This window comes from Panthera leo, chromosome E3 (assembly GCF_018350215.1).
Source record: "Panthera leo isolate Ple1 chromosome E3, P.leo_Ple1_pat1.1, whole genome shotgun sequence".
NCBI classification, from domain to species: Eukaryota; Metazoa; Chordata; class Mammalia; order Carnivora; family Felidae; genus Panthera; species Panthera leo.
In genome coordinates, this window is record NC_056694.1 from 38,638,656 (window position 1) to 38,657,424 (window position 18,769).

The window sequence follows — 18,769 nt, forward strand, 5'->3', positions numbered from 1 at the left end:
GACCGGACTGGGCCTTGCCTTCGGGCCGCACAGGAAGCGGGTGGGGAGCCCACACGGAATATTCCCCGCCTCCGCCCTCGCCCTTCTTTTGACCGCGCAGGCGCAGGTAAACGGTGAGCACCCAGGTGGGGCTCTCCCGAGCCGAACCGAGCAGCTGGGCGGTCAGGTGTGAGCAGAAGCCAGAAGGAAACGGGCCACATCCGAGCGGATACCCAGAGACACGAAGGCCCTTCCCTGGCGTCCCCCCCGCCCGGCCAGCTGCCTCCCCCCCCCCCCCCCCCCAAATCACGAACACCCTTCGGCCTGACATTCTAGGCCCTTCCAAGGTACCTCAGCTACCTCTGCCGTCTTAGTTGCTCTTGTCAAATATCTAAATTGCCAAGTTCCACTCTTAAAATGTTCCCGACAGCTTTGTCCCAGAATGGTGGGCCTCTGGATGGGTCTCTAGGGAGAAGTGGACTGAGACCCACGGAGCCCTTGGTATCGTGCCCGGGCCTCCGCTAGTCAGCAGCTTTCTGGCATGCCGCTGATTACCCACCCCCCACCCCACTTGCCATCTCCAGCTGGGTTCAGCACTCCTGAAGGTCAAGTTTACAGTCTTGTCTTACTCTTTTTAGACAGCCCTACCTCATAACACGCATTAGACAGTCAGTAGTTGTCAGGGTGCATGGAAAGAGGAGTATTCTTTACACAACAAAATTCCTGGACCTGAACCCCAGCTCCCAGCTCACTGGTTGTTGGTTAAGTTACTGGATTTCTCTCTCAGCCTCAGTTTCCTCATCTACAGAACTGGGATGGAATCCACTGCTCAGAGTTATGGAGCGTAGAAGCGACATATACACGGCACTTGGTCTCACACCTGGCAGGCAGCCGCTTAACTGGCAGCTATTACTATTCTCAGTCCAGTCTCCTGTCCAAGCTCCCCTAGAGCTTGATCCATGGAAGCAGGTGGAGCCTCAACAGCCTCCCTCAAGCAGATGTCCTCAAGGTCAGTTGATGACAGAAGTGAATGTTATCTTGGGAGCCGAGCTGCAAATCTTGGATAATAAGCGGCTGAGCCCATTCCTCCCCAGAGGGGGGAAAAAAAAAAATAAAGAATGGGAAATAGAAGCTACAGAGGTCAAAAACCAGAAGGCCAAGAGTAGAAGACCCAGGCAGAGGCAGATAGGGCAAATTATAAAAGACATGTACGAAGAGGCCAAGGAGGTGAAAAGTAGCAGAGGGAGCTGGCGGCAGCCTTTGAAGGCACCAGGAAGGCCAGTGGTCCCTGTTAAGGGAGGAATCCTCACTGGATTGCGGCTGGGCCCCAGTGGAAGCAGATGGAAAATGTTCAGTCACAAAACAGGCTTCCGGTGCCTGAGACAGGAGACAGCACCAGACAAGGAACAGGAGTTTCCATGGTGGCTCAGCCCTGCTCCAGCTCCCAAAGAGAAGAGCCCGGGGAGGGTCCAGGGCTCGGCAGTCAATGTGCCTGGGACAAGAGTGATGGCAGCAGGAGCAGACCGCCCTGGCAGGGGGACCCACGGTCTCAGAAGTGGCTGGTGGGCTTCAGGTTTCTGTGCCCAGAAGCCTTTGCTTGTAGACTTAGGGTCCTGATGCTTTGGAATGGCCCCAAGCCAGGTCAAGGCTGGGGACGGGAGTACCCAAGCCCCACAACCAGGATTTCAGGGACGCCTCAGCCACGTTGGCGCCAACGTGGCTGACCCGGGAGCCCCGGGAGTCGGCGTCACCACCGGGGCCCCCACGAGACAGAGCACAGGCGGTGGCTGGAACTCCAAGGCCTTTAATTCGCAGCTAGCGTGCCTGCGCCTCGCCCCAGCTCCTCCCCACGGTCATGCCCCGCCCCCATGCCAGCACCTCCCTCTCCCTGCCCACACCCCCTCTCACGCAGCCCCCGCGTCTCCCCCACGGCCACCCCCCCCCACCCCGCCTCCTAAGTGGGAGCCTGCGGGGGTGCCGCCAGGGCCCCCGCCGCCCCCAGCATCAGCACGGCCAGGGCCTTGGGCCCCGCGGTGTGGATCTTCTCGTGCCGGTGCAGGTTGGAGCGGCGGCTGAAGCTCTTGCCACAGAGCGGGCAGGAGTAGGGCCGGACGCCGCGGTGGGTGCGCTGGTGGGCGGTGAGGTGCGAGCTGTGGCTGAAGCTCTTGCCGCAGTCGAGGCAGTGGTAGGGCTTCTCGCCCGTGTGCGTGCGGTTGTGCGCGATGAGGTTGGAGCGCTGGCTGAAGCACTTGCCGCACTCGGGGCACGGGTAGGGCTTGACGCCGGTGTGCGTGCGCTGGTGGGTGACCAGGGCCGAGCTCTGCGTGAAGCACTTGCCGCAGATGGGGCACTTGTGGGGCTTGGCGCCCGTGTGCGTGCCCTGGTGGGTGACCAGGTCCGAGCGGCGGGTGAAGCGCTTGGCGCAGCGGTCGCACACGTAGGGCTTCTCGCCTGTGTGGATGCGCTGGTGCTGGATGAGCGTCGAGTGGTGGCTGAAGCTCTTCCAGCAGGACGGGCAGGTGTAGGGCTTCTCGCCCGTGTGGATGATCTGGTGCTGGATGAGGTGCGAGCTGCGGCCGAAGCGCTTGCCGCAGTCCGTGCAGGCGTAGGGCTTCTCGCCCGTGTGCGTGCGCCGGTGTGTCACCAGGTGCGAGTGCCAGCTGAAGCCCTTGCCGCACTGCTCGCACGTGTACGTCTTCTTGCCCGCGTCCCCGTCGGGGGCCAGGCCCTCCTCGCTGCCCTCGGGGGTGGCCGTCCGCCCCTCTCTGGGTTTCTCTGGGAGGCGGCCCTCCGGGGCTTTCGCCAGGCTGGCATCGGGCGGGGCCGGTTTCGCCGGCCTCTCGTCCGGGGGGCCCGGCTGCGCATCGTCTCTGGCTGCCCCTGAGCTCTGGCCGCTGGCCACCTGCTGCCCGCGCGGCAGGCCGTTCCCCTGCGCTCTCCCCACCCTGCTTCGGAAGGACTTCGCGTCCCGGAGGGCTGCCGGGGATGGGGCCGGCTCCTCCTTCCCCACCTCAATGGCTCCTGGAGAAAGAGGGTTTCCGGCAAGAGAGAGACTTTGGTGAGGGACCCAGGGGGACTCTGGAGATGGAGGTAAGAGCAGGGATCCTGGAAGTAAAAGCCACCCCCTGGAGAAGACGGGGAGCTGAAGGCCCTCCCCTGGAAAGGCCGTGTGCCTGAACCCCAGGGGAAACGGAGAGTCCAGGCTGACGAGGGGCACCTGGGAGTGACAGCAGTGACCCCACCGCCCCGCCCACCTGCCACCCCTGCACGCACCTGTCTTCTCCTCATCTCCCATCTGCCGGCAGGAGCCCGAGGCCTCACCCTTGCCCTGTCCTTGGGAGGCCCAGAAAGGTCTGCTGAAGGGAAACCCTGGCCAAAAAGAGACAAGAGATGCTGCGCTCAGTCACCAGGCGGCACAGCAGGGGACACCCCCTCCCCACCCCCACCTGCCAAGGACACAGCTCTGCACACGTGGGGTAAAACTAAGCGAGTTCAAACATCACTTGGGGTCAGGTGTCCACCCGTCTCTAGGAAGCAGGTTCTGGGGTAACTGCCAGACACGCTCCTCTCAGGGCTGAGCTGGGCCCCATCTAGTATCCCTGAACGAGCGCCAGGAGTAACGGGAGAGGGGGTGCATGAGGCCAGCTGCCCATGACCCCCTTATGGCACACAGGCCCCCAGCAGCGGCCCAGCAATGTTTCCCGCTCCTGCACCTTCCCAGACCGTGAGCAGAAAGGGCTCCCAGGGGAGGGGCGGTGGGGGACAGGAAGCCAAGTGGGAGGGCCTGGGCGAGGAGGCCGGCTGTGGTGACCACCCAGAAGTCAGGGACCAAAGGCGAACTGGCCAAGTCTCCTGGGGCGTGAGCCTGGGGATTCTGGTCAAGTCAGTAAGAGAGCGGAGGAGCCCAGCCTCCACGCCCTGACCCCAGCCCTGCACCGGGGAAGGAATGCGATGGACCAACCAGTGGGTAGGGCATCCGTGAGGCTTGCCATGGGCTGCAAATGGGTGCCGGGTTCCCTGTGATCTCCCAGGACTTGCCTGGACCTGCCGGTCTGTGCCCGGGGCATGGTTAACAGTGGGTGGAGAGCAAGCCTGAGATAATTAAAGGACTGAGCTGCCCAGACCCGGAGGCCCACCATCAGAGTCAAGGGGGGATTCCCAAGCCCCCAGCTCCACTGGACTAGCCAGTGTGCAACTGACAGACTGTCAGTGTGTACTGACAGACAGACAGACTGGATGAATGAATGAATGACAGTCAATGAACGGGTGCTCTGAGTTTTCCATCCGACCTCGTAGAATTCTGCCAAGAAAACCAGAGTCTGAAAAAAGTGCTGGGACTTTACTTACCGTGAGAAAAATGTCCTCTCCAAGAGGACAGGCCCCTCGGGTGGATGTGAGACAGCAAGGGGTCTGGGGGCCTGGAGAGAGGAGCTGACCGTGGCCCGCCCCACCCCCCCGGCCGGCAGCTCCCGATGCGGAGCCCAGACACCGGTGTCCGCGCAGACACCTCTCACACGGGGCTCGGAGGGGCAGGAAGCTGGAGCAGAGCGAGCACTTCCGAAGAGCCAGGAGCAGAACCCCCAGGTCAGTCCTGTCCCCCCCGGAGCCGCTAGCCAGATGGGGCTACCTCAATTCAAGTTTGCGCTGATTAAAGTGAAATTAATAAATAAATAAATAAAAAGTAGCTCCAGCCACATTTCTCGTGCTGAGCGGCCACATCTGGCCCGGGGGCTCGTGGCTACCACGTCAGTCAGCACAGCTGGAGCGCACGTCCTTCACCAGGAAGATGCCGTGGAACGGCGCGGTCCAGAGGAGCGGCGAGAAGGACTTCGCGCCCTGGAAGGGGAGGAGGACGTAAGGGTGGGAGGGCCCCGCCTCGGGCACGACCCGGCCCTTACCCAAGGACAGCCCGTTCCTCTTCTGCAGGACGTCCCTGTAGAAGTTCTGCTGCGCGTGGTCCAGCCGCCCCCACTCCTCCCGGGAGAGGTACAGGGCCACGTCCTCGAAGGTCACCGGCATCTGCAACAACACAAAACGCCCACTCTCCAGGACACGCCAGGACCCCCCGGAGGGGCACCATGGCTCCAAGAGGAAGGCGACCCGGCTCCCGACCGGCTGCCCCGAGTCAGCCCCGCCCTCGCATCTGCTGGTGAAGCAGGACGGCCGCCCGAGGGTGGCTTCGCGGGGGCAAGAACGAGGCGGCTGTGTACAACCCGGGAGACAGAAACAAGCGTCCCTTTCGGGCGCCGCAGTCGAAGCTCGGGGTCTCCACGCACGCTCCCCTGCAGCCCCCACCCCCCGGGCTGGCGCTCGCATCCAGGGGACGATGTGGTTCCTCCACATCCCTCTGCTGTTCCTCCAGCCCTGGACTTGGACGGGGACACTCACCTGGGACCAGGCGGTGAGGAGCGCCGCAGCCATCTGCCGGTCTCTGGTCCTCCCCTCACGAGAGAGCACAGGGATCTGGGGGGAGGGGAGGGCTGAGAGAGGACAGAGGTGCTCAGGGCGGCCGCCTCGCCCCGCCTACCAGGGACACCCCCCCGCTGCCTCAAACTGCACCCCGACCTGACCCAGGAAGAGGGTCAGTAGCCTCTGTGCAGTCAGAGGCTCCGAGGCTGTGCGGGAGAGGCGGGTCGGGGGCAGGTGCGCACACACGCAGGCCTCTCCGTGGCAGGAGAGCTCGTGCCCTCCCCGCCTCTGCACCAGACTCCACCTCTCCCCACAGCTGCCACCGAGAAGGGGCCCCTCTCCGCGCCCCTCTCCATCCCTTTCCTCACCTCCTCCGGGCAGGAAAAGAGCTTTGTCCTTAGAGCCCTGGCTTAGGGACACCCAGCCCTGCTCTCCTCGGGCCCCGGCCCCCTGCGATGCCCCCTCAGGCTGTGGCTCTTCCGGCTCCGTCTTGATGTGGGGAGACTCCTGAGCAGCTCCCAAAGGCACCGTCTCCTCTGACTCAGAGAGCATTTCTTGACGAGGATGCCCATGACCTGGAACCTAGGAATGACAGCCCCCGTCAGCACCTGGGCAGAGAACGGGAGACGCAGCCGAGCCCCACACCCGAGGGGCCTGGCAGCGGCCGACACCCAGGTGGCCAAACACACCCGAATGCAACTAACTCACTGCTGGCCTTGCTTCCTTCTCCCGGCCCTGGGGCCCCGCACGTGCCTGGTTCGCCCCCACAAGGCCGGGACAGCACGGGAAGGAAGGGAGGCTCGAGGCCGGGCCAGGGGCGGGCTGGCCAGGTGCCCACAGAGCAGGTGTCTCCTCCCCGTTCCAGCCTCGTACCTCCCACAGCAGTGTGGACGGTTCCTCTTTCGTGTTAGAGGACACCAAGTGTGGTGGGCTGAATGGTGTCCCCCAAATTTCCCGTCTGCCTGGAACCTCACAATGTGACCTTATTTGGAAAAAAAAGGTCTCTGCTGATGTAATCAGTAAAGGATCTTGAGATGAAATCATTCTGCAGTTAGACTGGGCCCTAGATCCAACGACCAGTGTCCTTAGAATGAATTCTAGTTGTTTTATGCCACCCAGTTTGTTACACAGACATAGGAAACGAACACACCCAGGCTCAGAGATCGACCATGACCCAAGATTACAGAGCCTGTGAATTCTCAGCCAGCACTTGAACTCCAGGTGTATCTGATTCACAAGTCAGCCCCAGGGCCACCATTTCCTGAATATGACAGGGAGGTATCATGTAGCCCTGGGCCATTTCCAGCCTGACTCAATTCGGTCACGGAAGTTGGAGTTTTTTTAGTTTGGAGAAACAAGTCCAAGGGTACCTCTAACTGTGCCGAGGCCTGTGCCCACCTTCGTCTGACAGAAGGAGACCTCCTCCCGGCTCACCCCTGCAGCACCACCCACCGCAACTCGTCCAGGGTTCTCCAGGGTCCTCCTAACTCGTCCCTTCTTCACATCAACCTCGGGTGGGAAGGTCAGGCAACCGGGGCTTGATCCAGACCAGCCCCTCGCTCGCCGCTCAACCCTGAGTGGGCACCGCCTTCCCACAAACCTCAAGAGCTTTGGGAAAGTCACTTCCTTTGCATTGGGGGGCTCCTCGTGAGGCCTCATCATCACCCACAGCACAGGGACTGGCCAGGCTTCTGCTGAGAACTCAGACTTCTCTCTCCACACCGCCCCCACGTCTGTGTATATCAGAGCCCCAAAGGGAAGACCCTCAGGCCAGGAGTTGGAGGGCCTGGGAGCCACACGAGCCAGGCAGCCTCCAAAACTCAGCTACTCTGCCTCACGCACAGATCCCCTGTGAGAAAGAGCTGCCTGCTCTGGAACATTCTGGATAAACACAGAGCGGTGCCAGAAATAATTACTATAACTGTACTGTGCGAGTTGACAGAATCCAGCAGGAGAGAATGTCAGGGGCGTGCGAAGCCCACTGGGTGTTACAAAGGCATCGTGGAAGCGAAAGCACGCAGTGTTGACACGTCTTTGTACCTTCTACCGTACGAAAGTGCGAGACGTAACGCCGATGGTCCCTGACTCTCAACGGCTCAACTTAACGAGCTTTCGACTTTATGATGGTACAGAAGCAGCACACGTTGGGTAGAAACCACACTTCGAAGTCTGAATTTGCCCCTTTCCCTGGGCTAGCGATGTGTACCACGGTCCTCGCTCAGGACGCCAGGCGGCAGGAGACATGGCTTCCGGTCAGCCGCGTGGTCACGAGCGTAAATGACCACAAACTGGTGGCCATTCTGTCTTCCTCCTTCAGCACGGTGTTCGGTATATCACGTGAGATACTCAGCACTAAATTACGAGATCGGCTTTGTGTTAGGTGGTTTTGCCCAAGGTAGGCTGCTCTGAGTGTTCTGAGCACGTTTAAGGTAGGTGAGATTAGGCTCTGATGCTCAGTAGAGCGTGTATTAAATGCATTTTCCACTTACTAATATTTTCAGCTTCCAGCGGGTTTATCAGGATGTAAACCCATGGTGAGCTGAGGGAGATCTGCTCTTGATTTGTGCTTGTCCTTACACCTGCTCGTTGAGGCGATCTGTTTCTCTGATCTAGGTTCTGGTTGCTGTGGGTGTTGTTATTGCATATGTGACAATAACGATCTGGATGAGACAGGTGGCAGCAGCAGGCAGGCACAGGGTGTACATTTTATAGACGACACACCTGGTTCCCAGAAGCCAGGGGACTTGCCCAAGGTCACGCACCTGGCTGCAGCTGACTCATATTCCTTTGATTCCAAGCTCAGGGGCCCAGGTCCTCCCGCAGGGTGTAATTACACACATGGGCAACAGGTACAGGAAGGAGACAAGGAGCTCAGACCCAGGGAGAGAGGAGATGGGGTGCTAGGCAGGAGGGAGCGGAGGGTAAACTGAGGCTCCCCCACGTGCGCTGGGCACAACCTCACCAGTAGGACCCCCACGCAGGCTCCCCACTATTTCACGTAGCCTTTGGCCGACAGACTCCTGAACTCAGCAGGCAGAGCCGAGCAGCTCTCTGGCTGTCAATTCCCAGTGCAAGAACTTTCCGGTCATAGCACCAACTCCTCCCATCACCCCCATCCGCCCCAGCGAGTCTAAGTCTTCCACTGGCGTAGACACCCTTCCTTGAAAACCCCCTCCCGCTCCAATCCCTTCCAAGGCATGCATCCCTCGCCCAGCGCCCGGTCCATACCTCTCGGGCTCTCTCCTTGTCCTGGGTAGCCTGGGCGGCTCTGCCGTCTGCAGACATTTCTATCTCAGAGGTAGAAAGCACAGCCCCGTCGTTTCTCCTTCTTATTGGCCAAGCCCCCTCCAGCTTCTGGCCAGGAGCCTACCAGAGCAGAAATGTAAGTCAGCCATCGTCTCCCGGACACCTCCAAAGCACCCTGGAAATCCCCACGCAAGCCCAGACCCACGCTTGGTCCCAATCAGAAATAAAGCCTCCCCAGATGCCCTCCGGTGACCTCATTCTCTCTGGTGTTGTTTGGTCCCTCACTTGACAGAATGCTGTTTTGTATCATCCCCTTTGTCGCTGAAGCCAGAACTCTGCATCTCAGAGCAAACCAGTTAGGGAAAGCCAGAGCTGACTCAGCATCTGGATCTCTTGTCATCAGGAGCCGAAAGGTCTGCAGAGACCGTACAAAACAGGTGCTGGGTGTGACCCCATCCATCACAGCCGGCTCAGCTGAGGAATCTGGGCCCCACTGTCTCCCAGATGCAGGGCACACACAGCCTGTGCTCAGCCTGACTCCGCCGCCTGGGATCCAGAAATTGCGCTGCCCGGTCTCAGCAGCCCTCCTGCAGCGGTAACCACCCGACGGGGACAAGAGTCCATCCTGTTCACAGGCCTGGATGGCCCACGTCCTTCCCCTTCCCGAACCTGGGTCCGGGCCCTCTTCTCTCCCCACCAGCCTGAAGCCTTCCACCTTTGACCCCGTCCCCTCCCGCCAGCTGGCCACCCGTGTGGATCTCGGGATCCAGGCGCCCTCCCCAGCACCCCTCTCACCGAAGTGGAGGCGGAGGGGGCACCTCGGGCGCTGGGGGCCCCCTCCCCCGGGAAGGGAGACTCCACAGCCTACACCGGGCCGGGGAGCCGGGTGGAGACTGGGATTAGGGACAACAGGAAGTCCCTCCCATATCCCGTTCCCCACGCAGCTGCAGCCCTACAGGGTTCCCAGCTTCGAGCGTTCCGGGGCTGGGGTCCGGAGCTGGGCTGCACCTGCTCTAGGCAGGGACCTGAGTCCTAGATCTGCACTGCCAGCTGACGATCGCTTTACCTGGTACGTTCTTGTGCTACCAGTAGAGCAGGATGCGGAGATGGGAAAACAAATTCTGTGGAAGGACCAGATATTTGACGTTTCAAAGAAGGCACTGCGGCTGTCCTCACAGGAGTGAGTGCACTTTTCTGGCAGAGGGGCACGATGGTCCTTCACAACACACAGGGCCTCTGAAGGTCTTATGGTCTCTCACGGTCCTGGATTTCACGTAAGGCGCCCAGGCTGGTGAGCAGGTCGTCTGGGCTCTCCCCAAGACTGGCAGGGAGTTCTCTCTCCCTCAGAGCAAACTTAGGAAATAGGCCCAGGAACTCTCCTCTCCACCACCCCCCACCCCATGCCCCACAGCTTGAAAAGATGTGGGACCAATCTGATGTTTTTAGATCTGCTCTCCCCCAGCTCCCTCTCAAGGCCAGGGAGAGCAGGGGTAAAAGGGTCTGACCCAGCTATATCGACAGGGGCCCGGACTGCCTACCCCACCACTTAGTCTTTGTTTTCCATTTGGACCTGAGAACTAAGGCTCCCAAAATGGAGGACAGAGACTGCGCTTCGCTTTCTAGGGTGAAGAACCCATCTCTCCTCTGAGCAGGGCACATGGGTCAGAGGAAAGGAGTGGGGCCAGCTCTGGGGTCAGATTCCAGGAAACATTTCCATGCCCGTGGCCTGCGGCCATCAGAGTCCTCTGAGACGCATCCTTTCATCCAGTACCAGGCACAACTGGCCCCTGTACCAGCCTATAGGCGTGCTGTGGGCTCACGGGGGTTTAATTTCCTTAAAACTTTGTTTCTGACATTTAAAAATGAGTAGAGTTCTCATAAAATCGATTTTCTTGAAAACAAGCAGATCATTGGGCAACCCTGGACTCATATTTCCCACCTTCAGGGCCTGCTCTCATGTGGCTGCATTTCATCTACACTTGCCTCCGCAGCATTTTGAATTTGCAACCCTGCTTTTGGAGTTAAATGTGTTTTAGGACTCTGATCTATTCTACTGTCACTCTGATGAACAAAAAATGTTACCCCTGGGGTTTGTCTCTGGTCATTATTTCCAGGCATCTTAATCTTCAAGGTAAAGAGGGATGTACGCAGTTGTAGCAAAAGTCAGGAGTATTTTCAAGCCAGGGGCACCTGGGTGCCCCAGTCGGCTAAGCGTCCAACTTCGGCTCAGGTCATGATCTCGCAGTTTAGTTTGTGAGATAGAGCCCCGCGCTGGGCTATCTGCTGTCAGAGCGGAGCCTGCTTGGGATTCCCTCTCCCTCTCTTTCTGACCCTCCCCTTCTCGCACAAACATGCATTCTCGCTCTCTCAAAAATAAATGAACTTAAAAAAATTACTATTTTCAAGCCAGCAAGCTATAAACTGGAAAGTGACAGGGGGCTGTGGAAAAGATGAACTATTCATTCTGTGAGTGTTTCTCCATCAACAAGGAGCATGACAAGCATCCGGAGTAAGGGAATTCACTCCTGAGGCCATGTCAGTGGCAGTTCCAAGAGGGCACTGAGTCCCAAAAATGTGGACACGTCTTGACTCTTGGGCAAATGTTTCTCTACCGGACAAAAGGGGCCACTTCAAGGACTCTGGGGAAGCCGAGTGGTTTGGATTCTAGCACGGGATCACCTAAACCGGACCAAATGAAGTCTCAACATTTATTTAACGGTTCGGAAAATATTTATTGAGCACCTACTATATGACAGACATTAGCCCCTTCTTGAACGGGGGAGGAAACGCTTCCACAGTCTAGGCTCTAGGACTGAGCAGGTCTAGGGGGAAGCAAATGTCATATTTGCTGTGTGGGAATTGAAGTCCCTAAAAGACTTCAGAAAAGCACCACGGAAAGGTGAGTCAGTAAGCAAAGCAGAGATCAAAACTCTAAACGCCTCCAGCAAGCAGGCAGCACAGCATATGACGAGTGGCTTGGATGTAAGATGGCACTCAGAGCCTCAAGAAGTCATGTGGTATTCAAAGGGGGCAGTTGGGGGCTCAGTATTGCCAAAGCTTAAAGACTTTTTTTTTTTTTTTTTTAAATTTTTTTTTAACGTTTATTTATTTTTGAGACAGAGAGAGACAGAGCATGAACAGGGGAGGGGCAGAGAGAGAGGGAGACACAGAATCGGAAACAGGCTCCAGGCTCCGAGCCATCAGCCCAGAGCCTGACGCGGGGCTCGAACTCACGGACCGCGAGATCGTGACCTGGCTGAAGTCGGACGCTTAACCGACTGCGCCACCCAGGCGCCCCAACTTAAAGACTTTTTAAGAGAAGCCGAAAAAGAATTAGATTTCTATGTGAAATGTCCCAACTTTTTTTTTTAATTTTTTTTTAACATTTATTTATTTTTGAGACAGAGAGAGACAGAGCATGAACAGGGGAGGGGCAGAGAGAGAGGGAGACACAGAATCTGAAACAGGCTCCAGGCTCTGAGCAGTCAGCACAGAGCCCGACGCGGGGCTCGAACTCACAGACCGCGAGATCGTGATCTGAGCCGAAGTCGGACGCCTAACCGACTGAGCCACCCAGGCGCCCCAAAATGTCCCAACTTTTAAATGTTCATGATTAAAATAAAAAAGTTAAGAACTCTGTACAACCCCAGCAGTAAACACCTGCTGTCCAGCTCACAGGGCACCAGTCTAGAGATGTACTCACCTCAGAAGCCTGTCACAAGGATAACTACCATGGATGGAAGTGCTTATCTGAGCTTCAGACAGGGAGAACTCTCAAGGAAGGCCAACTCCAATGTCTGGCGGCTTCACTGAGCTTATGAAGAGGTCACCTTCAGCCAATAAATCGTGATCGACCTTCAGAGATTGGCCTGAGAACTGACTCAGGTCTTACAAAAGCACTCAGAATAATAAAAACTAGAAAAAGAAATCATCTGAAGTAAGAAGAAAAACGTTTCGTTAAAGGAAAAAAAAAAAAAAGCTTGTACTAATTAAGGCTGATAAGCCAGGCTGGAGACAGGGTAATGGCGAGATCAAGCCTTAGGAAGGAGAGAAGATGGGGGGGGGGGGGGGGGGGGGGAATAAAGGAACGTGAGAAAGGCCAAGAAAAACAGGAATCATCGAGTAAACAACACAGCAAATGTTAACCATTGAATAAGAAGAAAAGGAAAGCAGATAGGTGGGGCCCCAGGAGTAAAAATATTTTAAAAAAGAAAATAACGAAGAACCCCCAGGGCCACTAAGAGCAGGGCGTGGGCGCTCACGCGGCCAGCGGCCCTCTCACCCCCGGAGGGGCGGCGACACGCCCGTGACCCCGTCCCTGGACGCGAGGCGGCCTCACAGGCACACGTCCCAACCAGCTGGAGGCCCAGGAGCCCCGCAGTCTGCGGAACACTGACGCCGGGAGCCCGTCGCCGAGGCAACGGCGCCGCCCCGCCCACGCGCCCACGGGACACATCTTTGATTGGCTGGTTCCCGGTGGCTCCGCCCATCCTCCTCCCCAGGGCTCCGCCCCGTCGCCTTACCCGCGCGCTCCCGTCCGCGCCCCCGAGGGACAGGCCTGCCGATGCGGGGAGGGTCACCCTGGTGCCGCCTGCCCCTGGCCGGTGTGCCCGCATTTCCCGTCCGGCTGCCCCATCCCAACTTCCGGTTTCCCGGCTCTCTGGCGGCGCCCGCCTCTGGGCACCGTGCGTGGGGACAGCCGGCGCGGGTGAGGACCGCAGGGTGGACACACACTGCGGGGCGGGACACATACGGCGTCCCCTGTGGGGAAACTGAGGCTGTCTGCGCGCAGGCCCTTGCTGCTGACCCGCTCCCTCTGTGTGACACATAGCTCATTAAATATAAAAACACAAAGAAAACATGCAGCGCATTAGCACCAAACAACCATTCATCAAAGCAGGGGAAGCAGATTTCATTCGGTAACTGCTGACAGCAGGGAAAGAGCTGAGTTCCCTCCGACTTGTGCAGAGGTGACCGGGGTTTCCAAGGGAGACTGAGGGAGGGGGAGAACAGGGCTCACTAGAGTCAGAGAAGTGAACGATCACAAACAGCAGGCCAGCGTGGGTGTGACTAGGCCAGGCGGGTCCGCTGGCAGGTATGGAAGTCGGGAGTCTATCCTCCCTGGAAGAAGGGAGACAGAGGCCATGTCCTTCCTGACGAGAACATTCCAAAGGAAAGGCTCTCAGGCCCAGGACAGATGCTTCTGGGTTGTAAGAGACACGTAGCTCCGAGTCTGAAGCCCTTTTTAGGAAATGCTCTTAAGAAAGGGAGGTCAGGGGCCTCTCATCAGGTGTTGGCTGGAACAAGCACTGAATTCTCCCCGCAGCACTGAGCTTTCTCAGGCAGCTGTTTTCACGGACTGGGGTCATGCTAGCCGTGTGCTGCTAGAAGCCATTCTAGAGTTTGGTCAAGTCTCTCAGAGCCGGTTTAAAGGGAGGGGCTATGTGCTGAGTTCTGGAAATCTCAAGCAATGCCGTGCTGGACTGTAGCTATGGCATATTCCGTTGTATGGCTGACCCAACAGCCTGCCCATCAGAGGCAGCAGAAACGGCCTTTTCCTGCCCTGGGCAAACCCCAGAAAAGGCAAAAAGACTCCTTACTGGGCAACATGACCAAGACCTTCTTTTTATGATTGTCAAGACGAGCACCTTCAGCCTCAGCCTGGCAAGCTGTGGACTCCAGGCCAGAACCTCCCTCCGACCACCACCAAACTTAATAAGCTAGGCTGGGGGCATCTAGGTGGCTCAGTGGGTTAAGCATCTGACTTTGGCTCAGGTCATGATCTCACCATTCGTGGGTTCAAGCCCCGCGGCGGTCTCTGTGCGGACAGCTCACAGCCTGGAGCCTGCTTAGGATTCTGTGTCTCCTTCTCTCTGTGTCCCTCCCCTATTTGCACTCTGTCTCTCAAAAAAAAAAAAAAAAGAAAAAGAAAAGAAAAGAAAGAAAAAAAGAAAAGAAAAGAAAAGAAAAGAAAAGAAAAGAAAAGAAAAGAAAAGAAAAAGGATAGACTGGATATATTCCCCAAGCACCCACATCCCAACTTCCAGAACATTCTCTACCTAGAAGCTAAAGACAGCTCACACTACAGGCAGGGAGGGGACACTCTCGTGAAACTAGGCTCAATCAATAGCTCAAGACTTACTCCAGCTGGCCCTTTGGGGTGGAAATTAGAGTAAATTAAGTTACTTTTTCACTAGAGATTGGTGTGTTTTTAGGAAGCCAGGGCGTGTCATCATCCTAAAACACCCTTTGCTGCTGCAGCTGCTACCTTCTGCCATCTTATACCTAAAGTGTCCCCCCACCCCCAAGGTCTTCGGTCGAGTTTCAGGTTACATTCACTCATGCAACCCTAGGACACTGAAGCAGGTAGGGACAGGGGCACTCAGGAGGCATTCTGCCCAGCTCAGCATCACAGGACCCTTAGCGGAGGTCCCTCACGGGAGCAAATGACAATGGCACCCAAGCACCCACCCTCGATGGCCTTTTCTGCTGGTATTTACAGCCCTTCGTCCTATGGCAGTCTCCCTCCCTCACTTCCCAGCCCTCAGACTCCCTCCTCTGCGTGCCACGTGGTCCCTGCTCAGAATCTTTTACATTCTTTTTACTTCACTTTGTACGAATAAAATGTAGAGCTTCCATTTGTTTTTACTTTATCTCGTCCTTTTAAAAATTCAATTTTTGTGAATGCTTTGTTTTATTTATTTAAATTTCAAATCCAACTTAGTGAACACATAGTGTAATAATGATTTCAGGAACAGACTTCAGTGATTCATCACTTACATGTAACACCCAGTTCTTATCCCAACACGTGTCCTCCTTAATGCCCCTCACCCGTCCAGCCCATCACCCCACCCAACACCCCGCCAGCAACCCTCAGTTTGCTCTCTGTATTTAAGAGCCTCTTATGCTTTATCTCCCTCTGTTTTTATCTTATTTGTGCTTCCCTTCCCTTATGTTCTTCTGTTTTGTATCTTAAATTCCACCTATGAGTGAAATCACGTATTTGTCTTTCTCTGACTCATTTCGCTTAGCATAAGACACTCTAGCTCCATCCATATTGTTGCAAATGGCAAGATTTCATTCTTTTTGACTGCCGAGTAATATTCCTTTGGACGTATACACCACATCTTCTTTATCCATTCATCAGTCCATGGACATTTGAGCTCTTTCCACACTTTGGCTGTTGTCGATAGTGCTGCTATAAACATTGGGGTCCATGGACTCCTGCGAATAAGCACTCCTGTATCCTTTGGATAAACACCTAGCAGTACAATTGCTGGGTCATAGGGTAGTTCTATTTTTCATTTTTTGAGGAGCCTCCATGCTGTTTTTCAGGGTGGCTGCACCAGTTTGCATTCCCACCGGCGGTGCAAAACGGGTCCTCTTTTTCCACATCCTTGCCAATGTCTGTCGTTGCCTAAGTTATTCATTTTAGCCATCCGACAGGTGTGACGTGGAACCTCATTATGGGTTTGATTTGTATTTCCCAGATGATGAGCGGTGTTGAGCATTTTTTCGTGTCTCTCGGCCGTCTGGATGTCTTCTTCGGAAAAGTGTCTATTCATGTGTTTTGCCCATTTCTTCACTGGATTATTCGTTTTTTGGGGTATTGAGTTGGATAATTTCGTTACAGATTTTGGATGCTAACCCTTTATCTGATATGTCATTGGCAAGTATCGTCTCCCATTCTGTCGGTTGCCTTTGAGTTTTGCTGATTGTTTCCTTCACTGTGCAGAAGCTTTTTTATCTTGATGACGTCCCAATGGTTCGCTTTTGCTTTTGTTTCCCTTGCCTCCGGAGACGTGTTGAGTAAGGAGTTGCTGCGGCCGAGGTCAAAGAGATTGTTGCCTGTTTTCTCCTCTAAGATTTTGATGGCTTCCTGTCTTATGTTTAGGTCTTTCATCCATTTTGAGTTTATTTTTGTGTATGGTGTAAGGAAGTGGTCCAGGTTCATTCTTCTGCATGTTGCTGTCCAGTTATCCCGACACCATTTGCTGAAGAGACTTTCTTTATTCCATTGCATATTCTGTCTGCTTTGTCAAAGACGAGTTGGCTATACGTTTGTGGGTCCATTTCTGGGTTCTCTATTCTGTTCCACTGATCTGTGTGTCTGTGTTTGTGCCACTACTATACTGTCTTGATGATTACAGTTTTGTCATACAGTTTGAAGTCCGGAATTGTGAAGCCTCCAGCTTTGGTTTTCCTTTTCAGGATTGCTTTGGCTATTTGGGGTCTTCTCTGGTTCCATAAAATTTTAGGATTATTTGTTCTAGCTCTGTGAAGCATGCTGGTGTTATTTTGATAGGGATTGCTTGTGAATGCTTTATAATGTAGGGGGAAAAAATCAGCTAATGCTAAGAATCAGGGCCCTTGGAAAAATGGCTGGTCCTAGCACCAGAGCAAGAAATACACAAGACGAATCTATAGATGGTGGGAGGGGAAACCGTACAGGCTCTCTAGAAGTGGCAGAATATTCTAAAGCTGAAATCGACATATGCTGTGACATAGCGATTCACTCCTGGGTAGAACCCAGCAGTAACTCACATTTATGGTCACCAGAGACATGTAAGAACTACTACATGTAACTCCAAACCAAAACCTACCAACTGTCTAGCCACAGTAGGATGAACAAATAATGTACCAGGAAATACCGTTCAGGGAAAAAGCAAAAACATGGATTGAGTCTCCCACTGTGGAGTAAGGCCAGATGAAGAATTCCTTGGGGCACCTTGCTGGCTCAGTTGGTAGAGACAATGTTGTAGGGTCAATGCGACTCTTGATCTGAAGGTTGTGAGTTCGAGCCACGTGTTGGGTGTAGAAATTGCTGAAAAATACAATCTTAAAAGAAAACACTTCTTATTGCGTGACTTCATTTACATGAAGTTCAAAACCAGACCAGACAAACCTGCTGTGGTGGGAAGTCAAGATGATGATTATGGGGGAGGGAAGTGGCCAGGAGGGCTGGAATGCGAGGGCTGTTTTCATCTGATGCAAACTCATGACACTCTACATTTTTGGTTTGGGTACATTTCTGTATGTTACACCTAAAATTTTTCTTTAAAATAAAAAAAAACCAAAAAACAAAAAATGGGAAAATGGGTGCCTGGCTGGCTCAGTCAGTGGAACATGCAGCTCTTGATCTTGAGGTTGTGAGTTCAAGCCCCAGGGTGGGTGTGGAGATTACTTAAAAACAAAATTATAAATAGGGGCACCTGGGTGGCTCAGTTGGCGAATATCCAACTTCGGCTCAGGTCGTGATCTCATGGTTCATGAGTTCAAGCCCCACATTGGGCTCACTCCTGTCAGCGCACAGCCTGCTTCAGAGCCTCTGTCCTCCTCCCTTTCTGCCCCTCCCCGACTCAATGTAAATAAGCATTAAAAAATTAAAAAATAAAATCAGGGCACCTGGGTGCCCTGAGTCACCTGGGTGGCTCAGTCTGTTGAGCATCTGTCTCTTGATTTCCACTCACGTCATGATCTCGCAGTTCCCGGGTTTCAGACCACACTGGGCTCTGTGCTGACAGTGCAAAGCCTTCTTGGGATGCTCTCTCTCCCTCTCTCTCTGCCCCTCCCCTGCTCGAGTCAGCTATCAAAATAAATAAATGAACCTAAAAAAAAATGTAAATGAGGGAGGGGTGCCTGGGTGGCTCAGTCAGTTAAGCATCCGACTTCAGCTCAGGTCATGATCTCCCTGCCCACCCCCCACCGACCCTGCTCCCGACCCAGTTTGTGAGTTCGAGCCCCATATCAGGCTCTGTGTTGACAGCTCGGAGCCTGGAGCCTGCTTTGGATTCTGTGTCTCCCTCCCTCTCTCTGCCCCTTCCTCCACTCATGCTCTGTCTCTCTCTGTAAAAAATAAATATATGTTAAACAAACAAAAAAAAAAAAGTAAAGGAAGTGAAACCAGTTACGCCATTGCTATGGTCCAGGCAAGTGACAATGGAGGCTTGGACTCAGATGACAGCAGCAGAAGTAAAGAAACAGGCAGACTTGGAAAACGCACGGAACGTGGCGACTGATGAGATGTCAGGATGAGGGAACTCAAGGGATCCGGGATAAATCCCAATTCTTGGCTTGCGTGACCGAATGGACCGTACTACGTTTACCGAAACAGAGAATACCAGAAGCAGAGATC

The 18,769-nt window shown here is 55.0% G+C and overlaps 1 protein-coding gene across 8 annotated transcripts; it reads right to left on the minus strand.

Moving 5' to 3' along the window:
* Positions 1–1,933: 1,933 nt before the first annotated feature.
* Positions 1,934–12,701, minus strand: ZNF205 (zinc finger protein 205). Of its 8 annotated transcripts, none has more exons than XM_042922474.1 (9): positions 12,338–12,701; positions 9,701–9,755; positions 8,617–8,754; positions 6,262–6,370; positions 5,757–5,970; positions 5,368–5,459; positions 4,878–4,998; positions 3,253–3,348; positions 1,934–3,000 (listed from the first exon to the last, which is right to left on the minus strand). In XM_042922474.1, the coding sequence occupies exons 5-9, from the start codon at positions 5,938–5,940 to the stop codon at positions 1,934–1,936; spliced, it is 1,560 nt and encodes a 519-aa protein (XP_042778408.1). In that variant the 5' UTR covers positions 5,941–5,970; positions 6,262–6,370; positions 8,617–8,754; positions 9,701–9,755; positions 12,338–12,701. The 8 variants fall into 8 exon arrangements, with proteins under 8 accessions (XP_042778408.1, XP_042778407.1, XP_042778400.1 ...); XM_042922473.1 differs by lacking the exon at positions 6,262–6,370 and adding an exon at positions 7,429–7,740; XM_042922466.1 differs by lacking the exon at positions 6,262–6,370 and adding an exon at positions 8,888–9,049.
* Between the last annotated feature and the right edge of the window lie 6,068 nt (positions 12,702–18,769).